The 19,361-nt window shown below is 38.7% G+C and overlaps 2 protein-coding genes across 4 annotated transcripts in view; one reads left to right on the top strand and one right to left on the bottom strand.

Annotated features, from left to right (window-relative positions):
- The window catches only part of LOC5580169, a 160,156-nt gene extending 158,499 nt beyond the window's left edge, over window positions 1–1,657 (top strand). For all 3 annotated transcript variants that reach the window (XM_021837245.1, XM_021837244.1, XM_021837243.1), the window contains one exon: window positions 1,214–1,657. In XM_021837245.1, coding sequence (XP_021692937.1) covers window positions 1,214–1,344 — 131 coding nt within the window. In that variant the 3' untranslated portion in view covers window positions 1,345–1,657. The remainder of the gene's footprint in view (window positions 1–1,213) is intronic.
- LOC5580172 lies at window positions 1,514–4,075 on the bottom strand. Its single transcript, XM_021837246.1, has 3 exons — window positions 3,606–4,075; window positions 2,941–3,140; window positions 1,514–1,956 (listed from the first exon to the last, which is right to left on the bottom strand). Exons 1-3 carry the CDS (start codon window positions 3,847–3,849, stop codon window positions 1,645–1,647), a joined length of 756 nt encoding a protein of 251 aa, XP_021692938.1. The 5' UTR covers window positions 3,850–4,075; the 3' UTR covers window positions 1,514–1,644.
- Between the last annotated feature and the right edge of the window lie 15,286 nt (window positions 4,076–19,361).

Genomic DNA, 19,361 nt, shown 5'->3' with positions numbered 1-19,361 from the left:
CAACACCTACAAAACCTGGTGAAAAGCATGCCGAAGCGCCTCCAGCAAGTCCTTAAGGCCAAAGGAGGACACATTAACTAATAAATTGCTTTTTATTTTTCTTAAATCATCTTTTCTGGGCCAAGATTCTTCTTGGGGCACGTTATTTTGTCACTATTTTTTTTAATACAAATTGATTTTCTTTTTCTTTGTGTAAAATTCTTTTTTTTATAAAAAAAAATCGTAAGTGCAACTTTAAAAGAATATCAAAAATAAAATATCAAAAAAGATTTAAGTGTGTTAACTTTAATTTGAACCAAATCAATGAGAGAAATTCGAAAACTGGTAAGGTGGGCACTTTATTTTGCCTATCAGTGTATTATATTATTATGATCCTCAATTGAAATTGATCTAAAATTTGAATTTCTATGACTTTTATGACGGCAAACTGGCTGAAGTCAAAAAATTGAAAAATGTTACAATAAAATAAAGTACAAAATTTATAATTTAGGAATGCAATATTTTCCCAAAGTTACGCACTATCTGAAAGCTTATGGTTTAACACTTTTATTCAGCATGAGGATGAAAAAAATATTTGGTTGAAGTTTTAATTCTATTCAATATTACACTTGAGTATTTTGATGATTTTTAACATGAAAAACAACTCTTGTCGCGTCATGTCGCCGCCATTTCGAATATTGCACATCAAAATGCATCCTTAGATCTTACAAAAAACGTTTAAATTTTTTGCAGAAATTTGCTGATTTGCAAGTTAGAGCTATTTGAATAATTCAATATTTGCAAATATTTTGAAGATATTTTTCATACAAAGTTTATTTAAAATATATTCCATCACTGGTCATACACATTTTGATCAAACTCGGTCAAATACAAACAAAAAATGTGCTTTCAGCCCAGTTTGATAACATTTTTAATGAAAAAAACTTTTTTCAAAAATGTTACGTAATATGTGAATAACTCCTTCTGAAACAATAAAAACGCCAAATAACATATTAGGTTTACATATTTCATCGATTAAGGCAATAACACTAGTTTTGGCCAAACTTCATTTTTTTTTTCGACCATTGTGACATCTCAAGAAAAATGAGGCGCACCAAGAAAAGGCTTTACAAATCAATATTTTACTTAATATCCCAATAATTATGTGCTTTGAGTTTGCCGTCATTCTTCCTATAAAATAATCGCATGTTTTTCCCATCTTTCATTATTTCAGGCCTCCTCCAGCCGGAAAAACACGAACGTTACCCCATTTCGGAGAAGCGATCCGACATCATCCGTGCCTTCCTGTGGCCAGCTCTGATCCAGAACGGACGCTGTGTCTACAAGGCCATCGTTGCTACGTAGCACATCAACCACAAATGAACAAGTATTTGCTCAAGGCATTCAGCTTGATTTGCTCCCGCTCCCTCTACGAGATCACATTTGAAGGCATTTGTATCGCTGCGTGCTGAATCACACCCATTAGTGCAAGAGTTCGACTTCCAAATAGTAGCAAATTAAGTCAACGTCGCGATTGATTTTAACCATTAACCACTTAACTGATTTTTTGTAATCGAACTTTGATCGTAAAAAAAAGTTTGTACATATAGTATTACAGAAGAATATTTTACGTAATAAAGTTTATGCGTTTTGAACATGAGTTAATTAGGCTCCCGTCGTTATCGTCGTTACGTTGTCTGTCCGTGGCAATATCACAGCTCCTTCGCTCCGGGCTGGCTGGTTAACGATCGGCAATAAATGGAGTCGAATTTTGGCACCCTCGATGGCGCTGCTGCTGGTACATTCCAGACGATGGGTGCGATAATACTGCACAATATCGGCAGGGAATTTGAAGCGGCGCTCCTTCTGTTTTACAAGACCCAGTGCGTACAGACCATTCGGTGTGGTCAGTCGAATGAACAGGTGAAAGTAGATGCCCGCGGCGTGCACCGAAAGGATATAACGGATGTGGGGATGCTGTGAAAGTAGATAAGTGTTTTGTAGTGATATAATATGGAATTTTTCTGATGATTTTTAGTTTCATTATTTATATTGCAACAATTTTCTTCTGCTGATCTCCTTCTTGAATTCTGTTGAGTTCCTTACTGATTTATTTTGGCCATTTTCCGATCAACTTTATAAGTCGAGCTCTCTTCGATATCTATGTTTTTGTTATTCAGGATACCTTTTGAATAAATTTATATGGTTTCCTCTACAGTTTAGTATTTTTAGAAAATTCAAAACCTTTATCTGATTTATTTGATTTATTGTTTTTTTTTTCTGTTTGTTTTGATCAAACAGGACAACTTCAATAAAGCAAATAGAAAATGCTTTATTGAATTTGTCCTGTTTGATTTATTTGATTTGCTTGATTGATCTTATTCGTTTGGTTTGTTTGATTAATTTCAATTGGTTGTATTTATTTGAAATATTTTATTTGATTGATTTGTTTGATTTGTAAGTTTTATTAGATCGTTTGACTAGTTTGTTTCGTCTTATTTGTTTGATTTGTTTGTTTCGTTTTCTGCTGTTGCGTTTTTTTTTGTAATGTTTAATTTGGTTGATTTGTTTGATATTTTTGATTTGTTTGATTTGTTCGATTTGTTTGATTTGTTTTATTTGTTTGATTTATTAGAATTGTTTGATTTGTTTGATTTGTTTGATTCGTTTATTGGATTCTTTGGATCGTTGAATTCTTTGTATTATTTGTATTCCTTGGATTCTTTGGATTATTTGGATTAATTGGATTCTTTGAATTCTTTGGATTCTTTGAATTCTCCGGATTCTTTGGATACTTTAAATTCCTTGGATTCTGTGATTTCTTTTGATTCTTTGGATTTTTTGGATTTTTTTATTCTTTGATTCTTTATTTCTCATTTGATTTCCTTGGCTTCCTGTTTATTTTTCATTTGTTCGCTTTCTGTCAACTCTTCGGACCTATAATTACAATTAATCACTCACCTGTAACTTAAACGGCCGCACCAGGCAGCTTCCGTCCGGAGTTCCTCGGAGCATTTCCTCGCTCTGCAGCCGGTTCACAGCCCAGTAGTATGGTTCCAATTCCACGGTATCGTAGATCACGTTGTAAAAACTAGACCCCACCGATGGTGGTGCTGTCACTTCCAGCGGGTCACTGCCCTTCGTGTCTGTCTCCGCAGCGTCTGTATCGATGATAGGACAACAAAAACGTTCGCTAGATGAGTTGTTTTTCCCGTTTGGAAACCATCTGCTTTGGCAGACGGCAATTGCGATGAAGACGAGGCGGAATGATTAATTGTTTTTCCTCTATTACGGGCAGTCGATACTGCTGCTGTGCAGTGGCATCCCGTCCGTCTAATTAGTCCCCATTTGTGGTGATATGATATGTTCACAGATAAACAGCCGTAACACGCCCAGCTTACACTGCCATCATCTCATCTAAATCATATTTTGTACAACAAGGCCTGTAGAGGGCGGTAAAATGAAACGTCAAATAAGAAGAAAAACGATGCGTGCGCCTCTGGTTGTGAGGTTAGTAACATAGCGAACTCGTATTAATCGTTGAATGAATTATCGATGTAAATTTCTTCAGTGTTACGTCTGTTTGTCTGTGATATGTCTCTTCGCGTCTAAACTGTATCAATCACCTATTTCACGCTCAAGCTGTTGCTGCACGATCTTTTGCGGTTGATCACTGCTGGAAGGCGAAAGACGGTTGTGGCGGTGGCATTGGTATTGATCTTCGATTGCTACCACTGAAAGAAGGCTGTCCGAAGACGAAGCTGGACAGTGGCATCTCTGGCAGTAGATCAGTTCCATTATGTCATCGACGATGCGTTGCACTAGATTGGATAATAGGTTTAGCGAAACGGTCACACAACAGCAGCACATTGATTTTCTGCACGCAAAAGAATTCGAATCGGTTGACACTTGGGAGACACTTGAATGGATCGAGTACGAAAGATAACTGTACTGTATTCTGATCCTCGCAATGCCAAGGCAGATGTTCTCATTACGACGATTAGCTTCGAACTGATTTGGGTTTGCCGTGGGCTTGACTGGATTGTAAATGGGTGAAGATTCCCAGACAACATGTGGTGCAGCTGTATGTAAAACAGATTTTTTAACCGTACTCCTTAAAATAACTACGTAGGGTGCAGAGCTGCTTGGGCACTTCCATGATTCACTTTGGCATGGGAGATTTTTCTCGGCCGGATTGCCTGAAACTTTGCAATAAGAAGCACCTCGATACAATGCACATCGTGGCCAAATATGAGCTCAGTAGCTTTAAAAAAAGCCACTGCCGAAGTGAATAAAAAGTGCCAAGAATAGGATCCGGTTCTCTAGCTTGCAAAAAAAAAGAAATAATAATAAATTCAAACCAAAAAAACATTTCTTCCGTACAAATCGTATCAATCGAATGCATTAAATTTAAAAACTTATGACCATCACCTTAATATGGTCTTGCTCAACTGCTGCGCGCTCACCGATTCCTTGGTTGTTACCATATTTCAAATGTGTTTTTTTTTTTTTCAAAATTTGTCTTTTCTTGTGAACTAAAATTGTGCCATAGAATCATATTTTCAGTGATTATTCAAGTCATAATTGCAAGCATTTTACCAGAAATTTGATCTTCTTGCTTAAATAGGCTGTATTTATAACCTTTACACATGATTTGGACGGAACTTTGTATTTATAAGCTATCATTGGAAAAGCTAGTTATCAATGTTTTCAAATGGAACAGCTAATTCTTTTGAAAGCAAGATATCCTTACATCTTTTGGCTGCCTTTATACATCTAGCACAGACAAACAGACAATACATTTAGAGAAAAAAAATACCTTTAAAATCCATCGCCCAATGCACACCGACATCATCAGGTGAGCATGCAGCACAAAATACTGTTTTGTGTAACAAGTCCTGCACATGGCGCTAGTGTTAACGTCAAACTAGAAGAAAAACGATACGCACACCTCTAGTTGTAAGATTTAAAAAAGGCGAAGTAGGCCGTCATTGAAATGTGTACGTGTCGTTGATGATTGTTGCTAAATCATGTCACAATTCCGAATTGAATAAAATCATATGATAATGCACTGAAGCATCTGGAAAAGTATCAGCATATTTTCGGCATGTCAGCGCATATAGTGATACTTTTCCGGATCAATATGATCTATTAGGACTGAGATTTATCACTTTGAAATTGCGAGCTGCTATGTCAACATGGGTCTTCCTTAGCCGAGTGGTAAGAGTCCGCGGCTACAAAGCAAAGCTATGCTGAAGGTGTCTGGGTTCGATTCCCGGTCGGTCCAGGATCTTTTCGTAATATAAATTACCTGCCACACGATATACGAATGCGAAAATGGCAAGTTTGGCAAAGAAAGCTCTCAGTTAATAACTGTGGAAGTGCTCATAACAACACTAGGCTGAGAAGCAGGCTCTGTCCCAGTGAGGACGTTAATAACAAGAAGAAGAAGAAGATGTCAACATGGTTGCCAAAACGAATGACGGGCTACTTAGCCTTAATGAATTTGAAATGATCCTTGAATGAGGGTTCAACGGAAATTTCATCAGTGTTACGTCTGTTTGTCTGTGCTCCTAGTGCAATTGCAAGACTCATAAGTTTACATTAGCGTACATGTCTGATTTGACAAATTGTAGTACCTGCTACTATTCAACGATTGTAACATAAAATTTTAGCAATTGGAAGAAGCCTTTGGCATAGGATTGATAGGTTGCAATATTTCTGACCTACACTGTTACGTATCTTTTTGGTGTGTGCCATATACTATAATTAATTTGACGAATAATATAAAACTAATTTTATAGTACATTTAATAGCAAATGCCATAAAATTGCCATCTAGCTATGAAGAGGAGAAGCTCAAATGAAACCATCACACTGTGAGAAATTTTCGCTCACAATCTGAGATACACGGTAGTAGGTTTCTACCCAGTGTCTGAGTTTCATATGTTCATTAATTGGCGTATTTTGTTCTCCCTATTACCACCGAGAACAGACGTTCATCTTTAATCGTCAGCGTGTGTAAAGCTTTGTACTGGTCATTTCAAAGTATGTCGTTATGCTCCTGTTACGCGGCGCTGTCATCAGAATATAGGTGGTTCAATTTTGCCGCTTTTTACACTTTGGCGCTAGTGTCACCATCAAAAATTGCCACTTGTCGCTACCGTTGCTTTGTATGTCAATGTCTGTTAACGTTCACTAGTACCATCGTGTGGTCGAAACAATTTTGTATGTCGCGCTGTCTGCGTTGGCGGCGCTGATGATTGACTCTAACCTTTACACATGATTTGGACGGAACTTTGTTCGAGCCTCCATGTCTGTACTCTGTGCTATTACTTATATCTCTGTGCTTATATGGTACAGCTGGTTATTAATTGCAATTAATTTATTATGAATAATTAGTTCATTAGAAGAAGATATTATGTTCCAATGGTGATAGTAACGCACTTGCGCTAGTGTCTATGCACGAAAAATCGGTAAAAGAAAACGCGAAAAATATTTGTAAGGCGAAATGCATCTAACGAATTATTTCTCAAAATTGGGAACTATTTTCGAAAAAATATTTGGTACCGGTTGTACGTAATAATAATGACTATCATACCTGCCAAATATTTTCGATTGTTGCCTTCATTAACGAGAAATTTGAAGTTAGATACCTTTCCTCATACAAAATGAAACGAGAAAACTTCTGCTGATCAACTGTGGGCAACAGCAAAGCAGGTAATCCATTGCTCGATTTTTCTTGTCGTCTGTCATTAAACAACATGAATTTAATTTAAAATGTTTGTACCTCAACTAATTAATTAACCACGGTTGATACAAAATATTAGTACATTAGTACATTAGTACATTTTTCTTCGTGAATTGTGTACTAATTGTAAAAATTGTAATCAATGGTAACTAACAGATATGTCATCGTGAACTTTCTGAATGAAATATGATGGTAGCTATGTCTAAGGCCAATTTAAGTCATATCGCATCAATATGGTATGTCGCTTTGGCTAAAATATGTATAAAAAATAAATTACATGTAGAATGGAGCGAAACCAAAAAAAAAACATTGTATTCGTAAAAAAGTTGCACAAAAACTATCGAAAAACTTTCCACTAGCAATCAAGACTTGTAATTTGCTAGATCTTTTTAACATTTGGACACCCAATTCAATATCAATTAATTTTACAAATGAGTAGGTTAAATTCTCATAATGTATTCAATAATAATTAGTTTACAAATAGCAGGTATCTTATTTCTGATTATTCCCATGCTTCCACTGTAGTCAAAAATTGAACGATAACAAACACGGTATTGGTAAAGTTTTTGATAGTTATATTTAGGCAACACTGTGTGTTGCATGTTGCCAGTTGGGACGTAATGCCAGAAAGAAGAAGTGTGTTGCAGTTTACCGCATTTCAGGGGTGGCATGAAAATAGTAATTTACGGAACAAGTTGCAGAATGATGATTTTTACAGCACGAGTCGTAAATTTATCCTACGAGGCTTGCCGAGTAGGATAATTACGACGAGTGCTGTAAAAATCGAGTTCTGCAACAAGTTACGTACAACATTTTTTGCAATTTCGTAGAAGACTACATGAGGGTATCAGAAAGTATGTCGGAATGCATTCACCATTTTTTACAATTTCTGAAAATAGTTGTGTTATGATTCATTAGGCAACTCAAAACAGTTGCGTAATGAGAAAGCGTTGCGTAATAAGTCATTACAGGACTGGTTTCAGTTGCGTAATGACTATTCCCGCACTGTATACTTCAGTGTAGGAAAGTAGGCCGTTTCATGACAGATTGACGTGATGAAAAACAGCCTGTTACGAGAGAAATTGCAAAAAAAATGCTTTTCTTGACCATTTCTTGCAATAAATTTTCCACTCATCGAGATAAGCGTTTACTTTTCTGTTGAAGTGCATATTTCTCGTAAGCCTGAATATCTGCTGAAAAGTTTTTTTTTTGCAAATCCGCTGCAAATCAATCAACTTTTCATTGAGAATTTGATCGACATAACGGCCTACTTTTCAGTACTGTTTTGGTAGGCATCAATCGAATAACCCAGTCTCTTCATGCCATTTGTGCTTACTCTGCGCGGCATGTGAGTCGAGACGAGTCGTTCTCACTTCGGGTGACGTGAGGCGACTAATATTAATCAAATAGGAACAAGTCGACACGTCACCGACTCGTCTCGCCTTACATGCCGCGCAGAATAAGCACAATTGCATCTGATTCTTGGGTTAATATTACGACTGGCGTGAGGTGAGAATTGCCGGTCTCCTATAGCGAGGTGACAATTTTCGACTCGAGTGAAGGGACTTTCCATTTGGTTTACACAGCAAGTCACTTCACTCAAGTCGAGAATTGCCACCTTGCTATAGGAGATCGACAATTCTCACCTCACGCCAGTCGTAGAATTAACGCATCTATATCGGTTCCTGGTCCTGCGATGTGGTCCCGACACAGGCTGGCGATTCTGATGTGATATCGGATCGTCCAGCATTTGTAGTCAGCTGCTGTCTTAGCTGTTCTTCTCTACAAAAGGGAATATAGATCTGCATGATATCGATGGGAGCGAGAAAATTTGTGACATTCATGGATACTACTGTATCACAGCCTACGTGATTGAAAAATACTGAATTGAAACAACGCATGGCTGCCCATATGGGTTCTCCTGAAATGTTTGTTTGTGCTTTAGAGTTCATCCAGCTGAAACGGCATTTTTCGAAATAGCAAAAAATGTTGTAAGCAAGTCGTTGCAAAACTCGATTTTTTCAGCACTCGTTGTATTTATCCAACTCGGCGAGCCTAGTTGGATAAATGTACAACTCGTGCTGAAAAAATCATCATTTTGCAACTTGTTGCATAAATAACTATTTTGGCCTATCTTGATGCATGGGAAATTCCTGCAAAGAATCGACCAAGAAAGCTGTATTTTCTGATTGCAGTACACAATTGAAAAGAACGGTCAGTTCAAACGGGAGACAATTTCTGCTAGGAATCGGCGAGAAATGTCTTTGGTGTTTCTTTTTCTGCAGCAATAAATTTTACGACGACGTTTCAATAAATTTTACGACAACGTTTTTTTTTTATTACAGTGCCCGTTCGATTTTGGCAACATGCCGAAAAATATAAATGGTTATTTTTATCAAAACATTCATCACAGTAATAATCACCAAGATCACCAATATTTTTTTTCAGTGTATATTTTTTTGCTTATAATCGAAACGGTTACTACAACTTTTTTTCTAATATCAACAATTTTGGAGTTAGAATTTTTCCAATAAGTTGCATGCAATAATTTATAGGCCATTTTGAAAAGTTATTATAGAGCTAAAATGATCGATATTTCTATGGAAAACACTTATTGTACCATTCCAAAAACATGTGCAAAATTTACTGTAAATCGAAGATGGTCGAGTTCTGTGACTGACCGATTTGACATGGAATTCGTCTAGTATGACATATAGGGTGTCCCAGAAGGCATAGCCACTACTTTACAATACTGCCATTTCGGGACCAATGCAGATAAAAATCTGATTTCACACATTTTAGTCTTTTACTTATCAAGAGTAGATTTTGAATTTTGAGTGATTTTGCGCTACCTGTTTGTTGATGGTGTTACATTTCTGGAAGCTCTTGTTATCAGTTTTGCACAAATCGCCTTATTTCTGAGCTACTTTGTTGTACGAAATTTGTGCTGGGTCATAAAGTTCTTCTTCTTCTTTCTGGCGTTACGTTCCCACTGGGACAGAGCCTGCTTCTCAGCTTAGTGTTCTTACGAGCACTTCCACAGTTATTCAATGAGAGCTTACTTTGCCAATGACCATTTTTGCATGCGTATATCGTAAGGCAGGTACGATGATACTTTATGCCCTGGGAAGTCGAGAAAATTTCCGGAGTTGTGTTTGATCCTTCAACCTTGACGATTGCTCCTGCGGGAGCCGACGATGAGGGCAAGATCAAACATGTCGCGCATCGGTCGAGTAAAGTGAAAAAGTGCCGCGTTCGATTAGTTCTTTTTGATATTACGACGTTGACGCTTGCTCCTGGGCAGTGCGTCAAGAAAGCCCAAGCAGTCGTCAGTTGTTTTCCCTCTCGGGTCGCGCGCCTATTTTCTCTGAATGCTTTTATATAGCCGAGCAAACGAGTGAAGCTGAAAGTGGATTGTTGCTGCTCAAGGATGACGGATCAATTGGTGAGCTCGTTTCATGCTACTATTTCTAATCTATTAAATATGCACCTTTAATCGTTACAACGGTGAGATGTAAATATGATTTTTCAACAAACTTTGAAAGGTTCGTCACTATAAATGTCGACATAAACTCTGTTTCATAAATTATTTATGTCTAAATTTTATTTTCAAAACTCCCTTATTTTTTACCTATATTTTTGTAATTAAAAAAAACCTTCGAATGGTTTGACACTACAAGTGTAGAATTGCGAAAGGTTCACTCTATTCAACAAACTTTGAAAGGTTCGTCACATCAAGTGTCGGCATAAGTTATCTCTACATAGATATTGTTCATATCAAATGAAAATATTATATTTACATATAGGCATATTTATATCTCACAAATAATTATATATCTAATCGCTTATCAAAGTGAATCCTGTGACCCAACGATCCTCCCCATTAACAAACATCCTTCCCAGGAACCTTTGTGGAGATGCAGAGGCAAACACGGTCTCCAAATAGCAAAGGTTACACACTAACATTCCTTCCACCAATTATAAACTTAGGTATGTGAAATGCCAATAGAAACTAATAATCCTATTTCAGCTGTGGTCGTTTTTTACAAGAGTCAAAACCAAGTCCGTTTATATCCAATATAATATGTAAAAACCTAAAATACTTGTTGCCTATCCAAAAGTATAGATATTTGACATAAGTAAATTTGAAATGCAATATTTTTATATATACTGGAAATATCTGAAAAACTATGATTTCGTGAGGTTGTCGTATGAGGAGAAAAAATCTTACGATTTTTTCAAATTTTTACCATTTTTTAAATGTGTTCTAGCAAGGCCAAACAAAATTTTAAATAAAAACTCTTGTGGAACGTCTGAGATACAATGCACTTAAATTCACCACATCGAAAGATTTTGAAAATATCATTCATTACTAGTTAATTTCCAACAAAAGTAGGGTCTTTGCTGGCTAGATAAGAATTGATTTTCTAAAATCAAAAATTTCAATGTAAAAGTTTATTTATTTAAATAAAATTTTCCCAAGCCGCGTTTAAAATGCCCCAAGACAAAAAAAAAATTAAAAATATTTATTTGTTTGAAAAAATATTTTTATTCTCGTTGTCAAAGTCGTGCCCCATACTTTCTGGGACACCCTATTATGGAAATTTGTGGCCTAACATTGATATGACCATCCCGAATGGAAGTCAATGGCTAAATAGTTTAACTTGTTATTATTTAGTGGAATATAAAAAAAAACTTACTTGGATTAATACTTAACATTAACGATGGAAGAGCATGACAATATCAAATATGGTTATTTGAATGACAAAGCAATAACTCAAATTTGTTGGTTCGCAATCCAATCAACTAAATTTGACTGAACTGAATTATATAATATAATTATATTTGCTTGTTATTCCAAGAGCAAAGTTTAGTTATTATTCTCACAAATTTCAACTATTTTTTTTTTCAAACAAAATTATTATTGGCAGCCCTGGTTCGAGAAGCAAACTAATAAAGTTACTGATAAAAAAAAATGCCACTACATAATCATTTACTTCTCCGGGTGGTGGAGTATAGACCCCTACAAACTGAGTATACATATGTTCACAAGTTACATTCGTTTACTCAAAATCTGAATGGCCTAAGACAAACATCTTTGTTTTTAGGGGCCCCAAGCTCAACTCCGTACTGGGCCCCAATAACCCTAGCTACGCCACTGTAGTAAGAACAACTAGAACTAAACGTAGTACGGCTTAAGTGAAGGTGAAGAAATCAGTCCTAAGGAAAGTTTAGCAGCAGCTTTAATGTCCTGAGTACACGAAACATTCATATACGTGGCTTTGCTTGAAGAATACTACGTAGTAATACCACAATGCACAATGGTCGGAAAAAATGAAGTTTGGCCAAAACTATTTTATCGCCTTAATCAATGTATTATGTAATCTGAATATTAGACAGTTTCACAAAAATCAAAATTTCTGGGATTCAACCAGTCACCCCTTAGTCCTAGTTGCAATACTAAAGCAAACTACCAGACAAATTTTCATTCAATTTGGAGAAGATTAGGAGGTGCCTCAAGTCGAATTTGTGTTTTTTGGCTATTTTCTATATTCAAAAAATTCTAACGAGAATTTGGAAAAACGAAAATCAAAATAAATACCACTAATTGAACGTATTATTAGTACTTTACAACTTTTGAGAACACTGTATGCCGATTAGAGATGGTTTTGACCTCATAAAATTGATTTCTGTTCATTAAAGTACCTGTAAAACATACATTTCTCTACAGTTTTTGTTCTACAAGATTTTTAACCTCATGCCTAATCATAAAAGTTCAACCGTAGTATCATTCCTTTGTCATTTCTGAACATTATTGTGGTACATCATTTTTGTATCCGAATTACAGATAAATTGTAAAAAATCGTCGGAAATACGACATTTCTCATTCCCCTACATTTAGAGCTGCTGCCAAATGGCGCAATTGCTGACATGTTACAAAATTGAACATAGTAGCTTTGCTTTTTCAATGATGGATGATGATTGAAGCAAATAGCTATCAAATGTCATCAACGCAGTCGTGTTTCAATCAACATTCGCATTTGATGCCAAGCAATTACATATCTCGCGAAACATTACTAAAGGACCTATCTAACATTGAGAGGCTCTCTTTGTTTACTTTCTCTTTCATTAATAACTGAGTGACATTAACCTCTTCTGTTGTGTTTTTTGTATGAAACGCTAGTCAAGGAAATTGACTTTCGATCTAGAGTGAAAAACTTTCCAAAATCTTTAGTATTCCACTGTTATAATGGAAAGAGAACGAGAGAGGAGAGAATCTCTCATTTGTACATAGGTCCTTTAGTAATGTTCCGCGAGATATGTGATATAGCCCCGAGGTCAAGCTTCTCGACTGCCGATCTTGAGGTTCGGAGTTCAATTATAATTCTTTTTTTTTTTTTGAGTGAAACCAATAATGTTCAGAAATGACAAAGGAATGAACTACGGTTGAACTTTTATGATTAGGCATGAGGTTAAAAATCTTGTAGAACAAAAACTGTAGAGAAATGTATGTTTTACAGGTACTTTAATGAACAGAAATCAATTTTATGAGGTCAAAACCATCTCTAATCGGCATACAGTGTTCTCAAAAGTTGTAAAGTACTAATACACTAAAACCTCAATTTACGAAGTCTTTTTTTACGCTACCTCAATTTAAGTCACTTTTTTTACGAAGTAAACTCAATTTAAGTCACTTTTTTTACGCAGTGCGTAAATTGGGTTTTGACAATTCTGTGGGAAATCCTTGACCTCCAATTTGGGAAAATCGTTGGAAACCCATACAATATGGGTATTTTTGGAAAGGGCACGACGAGGGGATGACGAAAATCGATGTCCGACGCCATTTTGGAATCCAAGATGGCGACCTCTGGTTTGGTAAAATCGTTGGAAACCCATACAATATGGGTATTTTTGGAACGGGCACGACTAAGGGATGACGAAAATTGATGTCCGACGCCATGTTGAAATCCAAGATGGCGACCTCTGGTTTGGGAAAATCGTTGGAAACCCATACAATATGGGTATTTTTGTAACGGGCACGACGAGGGGATGACGAAAATCGATGTCCGACGCCATTTTGGAATCCAAGATGGCGACCTCTGGTTTCGGAAAATCGGTGGAAACCCATACAATATGGGTATTTTAACCTCTTACATCTTATTACGGTCGTAGATCCCAAGGTCTATATTCAATGGAGTTCTTGGAGGACCTAGGACATCCACACAAATTATTACAATACACCGTTTACTCACATGAATGGTTAGGGGCCTGTGGAGTAATTGAATAGTAACCTCTAATCTCTTATTACGGTCGTTGATCCCAAGGCCTATATTCAATGGAGTTCTTGGAGGACCTAGGACATCCGCACAAATTATTACAATACACCGTTTACTCACATGAGTGTTTGGGGGCCTGTGGAGTAATTGAAAAGTAACCTCTAATATCTTATAATGGTCGTAGATCCCAAGGCATGTACTCAATGGAGTCCTTGGAGGACCTAGGACACCACACAAATTATTACAATACACCGTTTACTCACATGAATGGTTAGGGGCCTGTGGAGTAATTGAAAAGTAACCGCTAATCTCTTATTACGGTCGTAGATCCCAAGGTCTATATTCAATGGAGTCCTTGGAGAACCTAGGACGTATATGCAATGGAGTCCTTAGAGGACCTAGGACATCGGCACAAATTATAAACATACTCATTTTACTACTATGAATAGATAAGGGCCTGTGTCATATCAAAAAAACATCAAAGGATCGCTAAATATGTCAGTACATTGCAGGTATATATTCCAGAAAGTTTTTGGATGAACTAGAACACATGTTGTACTCACTTAATTACCAAAACCTGGATCTGACAAAACTACCGCTTCTTCAAAATATAACACTCTTCTAGGGTCCAGTATTGTGAGACATTCTTCTACATAGAAATGATAAGTTGGCAAAACCTCGTTTTACGAACTGAGCTCCCTCGTTTTACGCACTGATTCAATTTACGCACCAACTCAATTTGCGCACCCCCGATCTAGTTCGTAAATTGAGGTTACAGTGTATATGAATGAAATCGTTGCCGGCGTTGATGATCATTAGTGCCGACACTAACGGCGTGTTCACGGATTGTTATTACATACCTTCTATCGTCGCAAGCAGTAGGTAACCGGTGGTGGTCTATCTGAAGTTGCGTGTTTCCGACTCAAGGAAGGCGTCAATCGTCATTTCAAAAGCATTGGAGCTTTACTTTGTTGTGGCGTCGATTGACGGAACTGTTTAAGTAATTGATAAATGCAAAGTAAATTACTGAGCTACGGATACTCCGATTAGACGATCCCGAGGTACATGGAAACTGTATCGTTCCCATTGTATTTATTGTTGCCGTTTTTGCAATTTCGCACAACCGCACAATCGATAAAGTCTGTCGAGCTCGAACTTCATAAATCATCAGTCGTTCGAATCAACTAGTCAATGAATGTCACCATCCAGCTCTGACTGATGTGACAGCTGGTTAGATCAAATTATCAACGATTACCTGTTAATTGTGGTGATAATTATGTTCTCACCGAAATCTTCCGCCCTCTCACCCCATATCTGGTTTCAATTTAAATCATACAGCTCGAGCCGACCTGGTGTGCAAACAACCTAACGATCGGATTAGCAGAGGAGCATTTCCAACCTAAGACGCAAATAAAAATGGCACATTCAGACCGACTGTGTTTAATGTAAAAGCAGTCTAAAAAATTAGCAAAATTTGGATGAGAAATGGCATGTTAGATAATCATCAATACCAGCGCAAAGTTTCTTATATTTTAGAAGAGGTAACGATTTGCGTTTTGAGCTGGGAAAGCTCGGAGACCGCCCAGACAGGCCGGCTCGACTATAGCTCCGCCACGATGAACTAGATCACCCTCGATCGGCACCGTTGTCGTAGCTGCTTTGGCCACCGCCGCCGGTTCTTTGAACGATCGGTAAAGCACACTGACTACAAGCGTTAAACAAGTAGTTGTTAAATAATAATGAGTAATTGCCCGTCCTCTGCCGCTCCACCGTGCCTCTAGAACGAACGGCTTAAATATCGACTGGTAAATCGGTTCTAGAGGCACCTGGCGAACTCCAAAGAGGCCACGCGATATGTTGGTCAAGCGCAATCGGTCGTCGATTCTGCCAGACCAGGCACGGCGTCAATGTCAGGAGACCCGGCAGCAACGGCCTATCACTTTCAAGGGTGGCAATCGCGGTGGCTTGCGGGTATGTTGGGCTGTAGCATAGAGGTCCAGTTTTTTTTTGAAAAGCTGGCAAAAAACCTAATAATTAAATACAGTTTTAAGTTGAAGAACAAAGTCAAATAATCATCTACAGTATCAGATAAAAAAAACATACGAGGAATGTTTTTCCTCACGTTTGGGCCCCAAATAGCAGCACAAACCGCTGCAAATATCTTGCTCAAACGTATTTTAAAGACCATAGAATTGGCCAGTGAAGTTTTCTTCTGCCTTAGTTTGCCTCAAGTTTTGAGCACCTCAAAGTGTATAAAAATCGGCAATCTTGTAGTTTTGTTCTATAAAAACCATAAAAAATGTGACTTTGCCAAATTCAAAACCATGTTCCAAAATTCTTAAGATGACTAATAATAGTAAAAGATAGACTAGATAGATAGAAAGATGGATAGATTTTTTTTAAATCTAGACAACTGTGTGTGGTTAACCAAGGTCCTTTCGGTTTGTCACGATCAACACGGTTCTTACGGGCAAACTCTTGCGGTTTGTGGCATCTAATGAGCGAGAAATTGTCGGCAGTGATTAAATTCCACCCGTGTGATTAGTCGGCGTGAAGCTTGAAGTTCAAACTGCGGGAATGACACCTAATGAGAATGTGATTTTTTTTCGGTATGATGCAACGAGAAGAATGCATTTCATCACTATTTTTTATTATGATGCTTCAGTGCATTCGTTTTGTAACAAAGCTAATGCAGCAATTATAATGGTTCTGACAAAACGTCGGTTCATGGAATGAAGCAAGGCAGCAGATAAGATGAAACTATCAAGGTTCACCGGAAAATGTGTTTGATTCCATTGCACCATGTGAAGTGTGCAAGTTCGTGATAATAGAAACGGAAATTTTGACAATTCTAAATAACTGTTATTGATAAATGGTGCCCAATTGGCCGTAGCGGTAAATGTGCAGCTATTCAACAGGTCTATGTTGAGAACTTCAATCCTGCCGATAGAATATCAATTTAATTTGGAAGATGTTGTTAATGCTTAGAGCATATTTTCATGTCTTCGACGTAATGTGCATTTCAGTATAAACGATGGTCGGGCTCTTTCCGTTATTTTTTGTTTGCGAATCTTTTCGTTAAGGAAATTTTCTCGACTTTCCTGTGCATGGACTATTATCGTACCTGCTACACGATATAAACAGGCAATCAACTGACAAATAAAACTCTCAGATAATAACTGCGAAGTGTTCATAGAAACACTTGAATTTGATAGTAAGTATTTACACTTATAAATGCGTCATTCTTGTTAAGTAGCGTCCAATTTGACTGAAATTCAGAACAAACAATCTTAGATCTTATAAAACCGCTTAAAACTTTTGCAGAAATTTGCTGGTATTAAGGTTAGAGAACATGGCCATTCGCAGCACCTACTTCCAGCACAGCCTCCCGTATCGATACACCTGGAAATCACCACTGCAGACGGAATCACAAATCGACCACGTTTTGATCGATGGACGGCACTTCTCCGATATTACCGACGTCAGAACCTATCGTGGCGCTAACATCGACTCTGATCACTATCTAGTGATGGTGAAACTGCGCCAAAAACTATCCGTCATCAACAATGTACGGTATCGACGCCCGCCTCGGTATAACCTAGCGCGACTGGCCCAACCGAACGTCGCTGCCGCATACGCGCAGCATCTCGAGGTAGCGTTGCCGGAAGAGGGCGAGCTTGACGAAGCCCCTCTTGAGGACTGCTGGAGCAACTTAAAAGCAGCCATCAACAACGCAGCCGAGAGCATCGTCGGGTACGTAGAAAGGAGGACATGTAACGATTGGTTCGACGAAGAATGCAGGCAGGTTTTGGAGGAGAAGGATGCAGCGCGGGCTGCAATGCTGCAGCGAGGAACGCGACAAAACGTGGAGCGATATAAAAGAAAACGGAAGCAGCAAACCCGCCTATTCCGGGACAAAAAGCGCCGCCTGGAAGAAGCGGAATGTGAAGAAATGGAACAGCTGCATCGTTCTCAAGAAACGCGGAAGTTCTACGAGAAGCTCAACGCATCCCGAAAAGGCTTCGTGCCGCGAGCCGAAATGTGTAGGGATAAGGACGGAAGCATCTTGACGGACGGACGTGAGGTGATTGAAAGGTGGAAGCAGCACTACGATGAACACCTGAATGGCACGGAGAACACAGGCGACGAGGGTCACGACAGCGGAGGAAGTGACTACGTCAGCACGGCGGATGAAGGAAACCAACCTGCCCCCACATTGAGGGAAGTTAAGGATGCCATCAGCCAGCTCAAGAATAATAAGGCCGCTGGTAAAGATGGTATTGGAGCTGAACTCATCAAAATGGGCCCGGAGAGGTTGACCGCTTGTCTGCACCGGCTGATTGTCAGAATCTGGGAAACCGAACAGCTGCCGGAGGAGTGGAAGCAAGGGGTCATATGCCCCATCTACAAGAAGGGCGACAAACTGGAATGTGAAAACTATCGTGCGATCACTATCCTGAATGCCGCCTACAAAGTGCTATCCCAGATTATCTTCCGTCGTCTATCACCAATAACAAATGAGTTTGTGGGAAGTTATCAAGCTGGTTTCATCAACGGCCGCTCGACAACGGACCAAATCTTCACTGTACGGCAAATCCTCCAGAAATGCCGTGAATACCAAGTCCCAACGCATCACCTGTTCATCGATTTCAAAGCGGCTTATGATAGCATCGACCGCGAAGAGCTATGGAAAATCATGGACGAGTACAGCTTTCCCGGGAAGCTCACAAGACTAATAAGAGCAACGATGGACGGTGTGCAGAATAGCGTGAAGATTTCGGGCGAACATTCCAGTTCGTTCGAATCCCGCCGGGGACTTCGACAGGGTGATGGACTTTCGTGCCTGCTGTTCAACATCGCGCTAGAAGGTGTCATGCGGAGAGCCGGGTTCAATAACCGAGGTACGATTTTCACAAGATCCAACCAATTTGTTTGCTTCGCGGATGATATGGATATTGTCGGCAGAACATTTGGAACGGTGGCAGACCTCTACACCCGCCTGAAACGTGAAGCAACAAAAGTCGGCCTGGTGGTGAATGCGTCAAAAACAAAGTACATGCTGATAGGCGGAACCGAGCGCGACAGAGCCCGCCTGGGAAGCAGTGTTACGATAGACGGGGATACTTTTGAGGTGGTTGATGAGTTCGTCTACCTCGGATCCTTGTTAACGGCTGATAACAACGTTAGTCGTGAAATACGGAGACGCATCATCAGTGGAAGTCGCGCCTACTATGGGCTCCAGAAGAAGCTGCGGTCGAGAAAAATTCACCCCCGCACCAAATGTACCATGTACAAAACGCTTATAAGACCGGTGGTCCTCTATGGACATGAAGCATGGACCATGCTGGAGGAGGA

The sequence above is a fragment of the Aedes aegypti genome, chromosome 1 (genome assembly GCF_002204515.2).
Source record: "Aedes aegypti strain LVP_AGWG chromosome 1, AaegL5.0 Primary Assembly, whole genome shotgun sequence".
Classification (NCBI taxonomy): domain Eukaryota; kingdom Metazoa; phylum Arthropoda; class Insecta; order Diptera; family Culicidae; genus Aedes; species Aedes aegypti.
This window is presented reverse-complemented; position numbering and strand designations above follow the sequence as displayed.

Coding starts and splice junctions, on each gene's coding strand:
- LOC5580172 (XM_021837246.1), bottom strand. CDS start 3,849: ATGTGCTGCTGTTGTGTGACCGTTTCGCTAAACCTATTATCCAATCTA. Junction 3,141..3,605: donor ACAGCTTGAGCGTGAAATAG/GTGATTGATACA, acceptor TCATCGATACAG/ACGCTGCGGAGACAGACACG. Junction 1,957..2,940: donor TGCGGCCGTTTAAGTTACAG/GTGAGTGATTAA, acceptor CTACTTTCACAG/CATCCCCACATCCGTTATAT.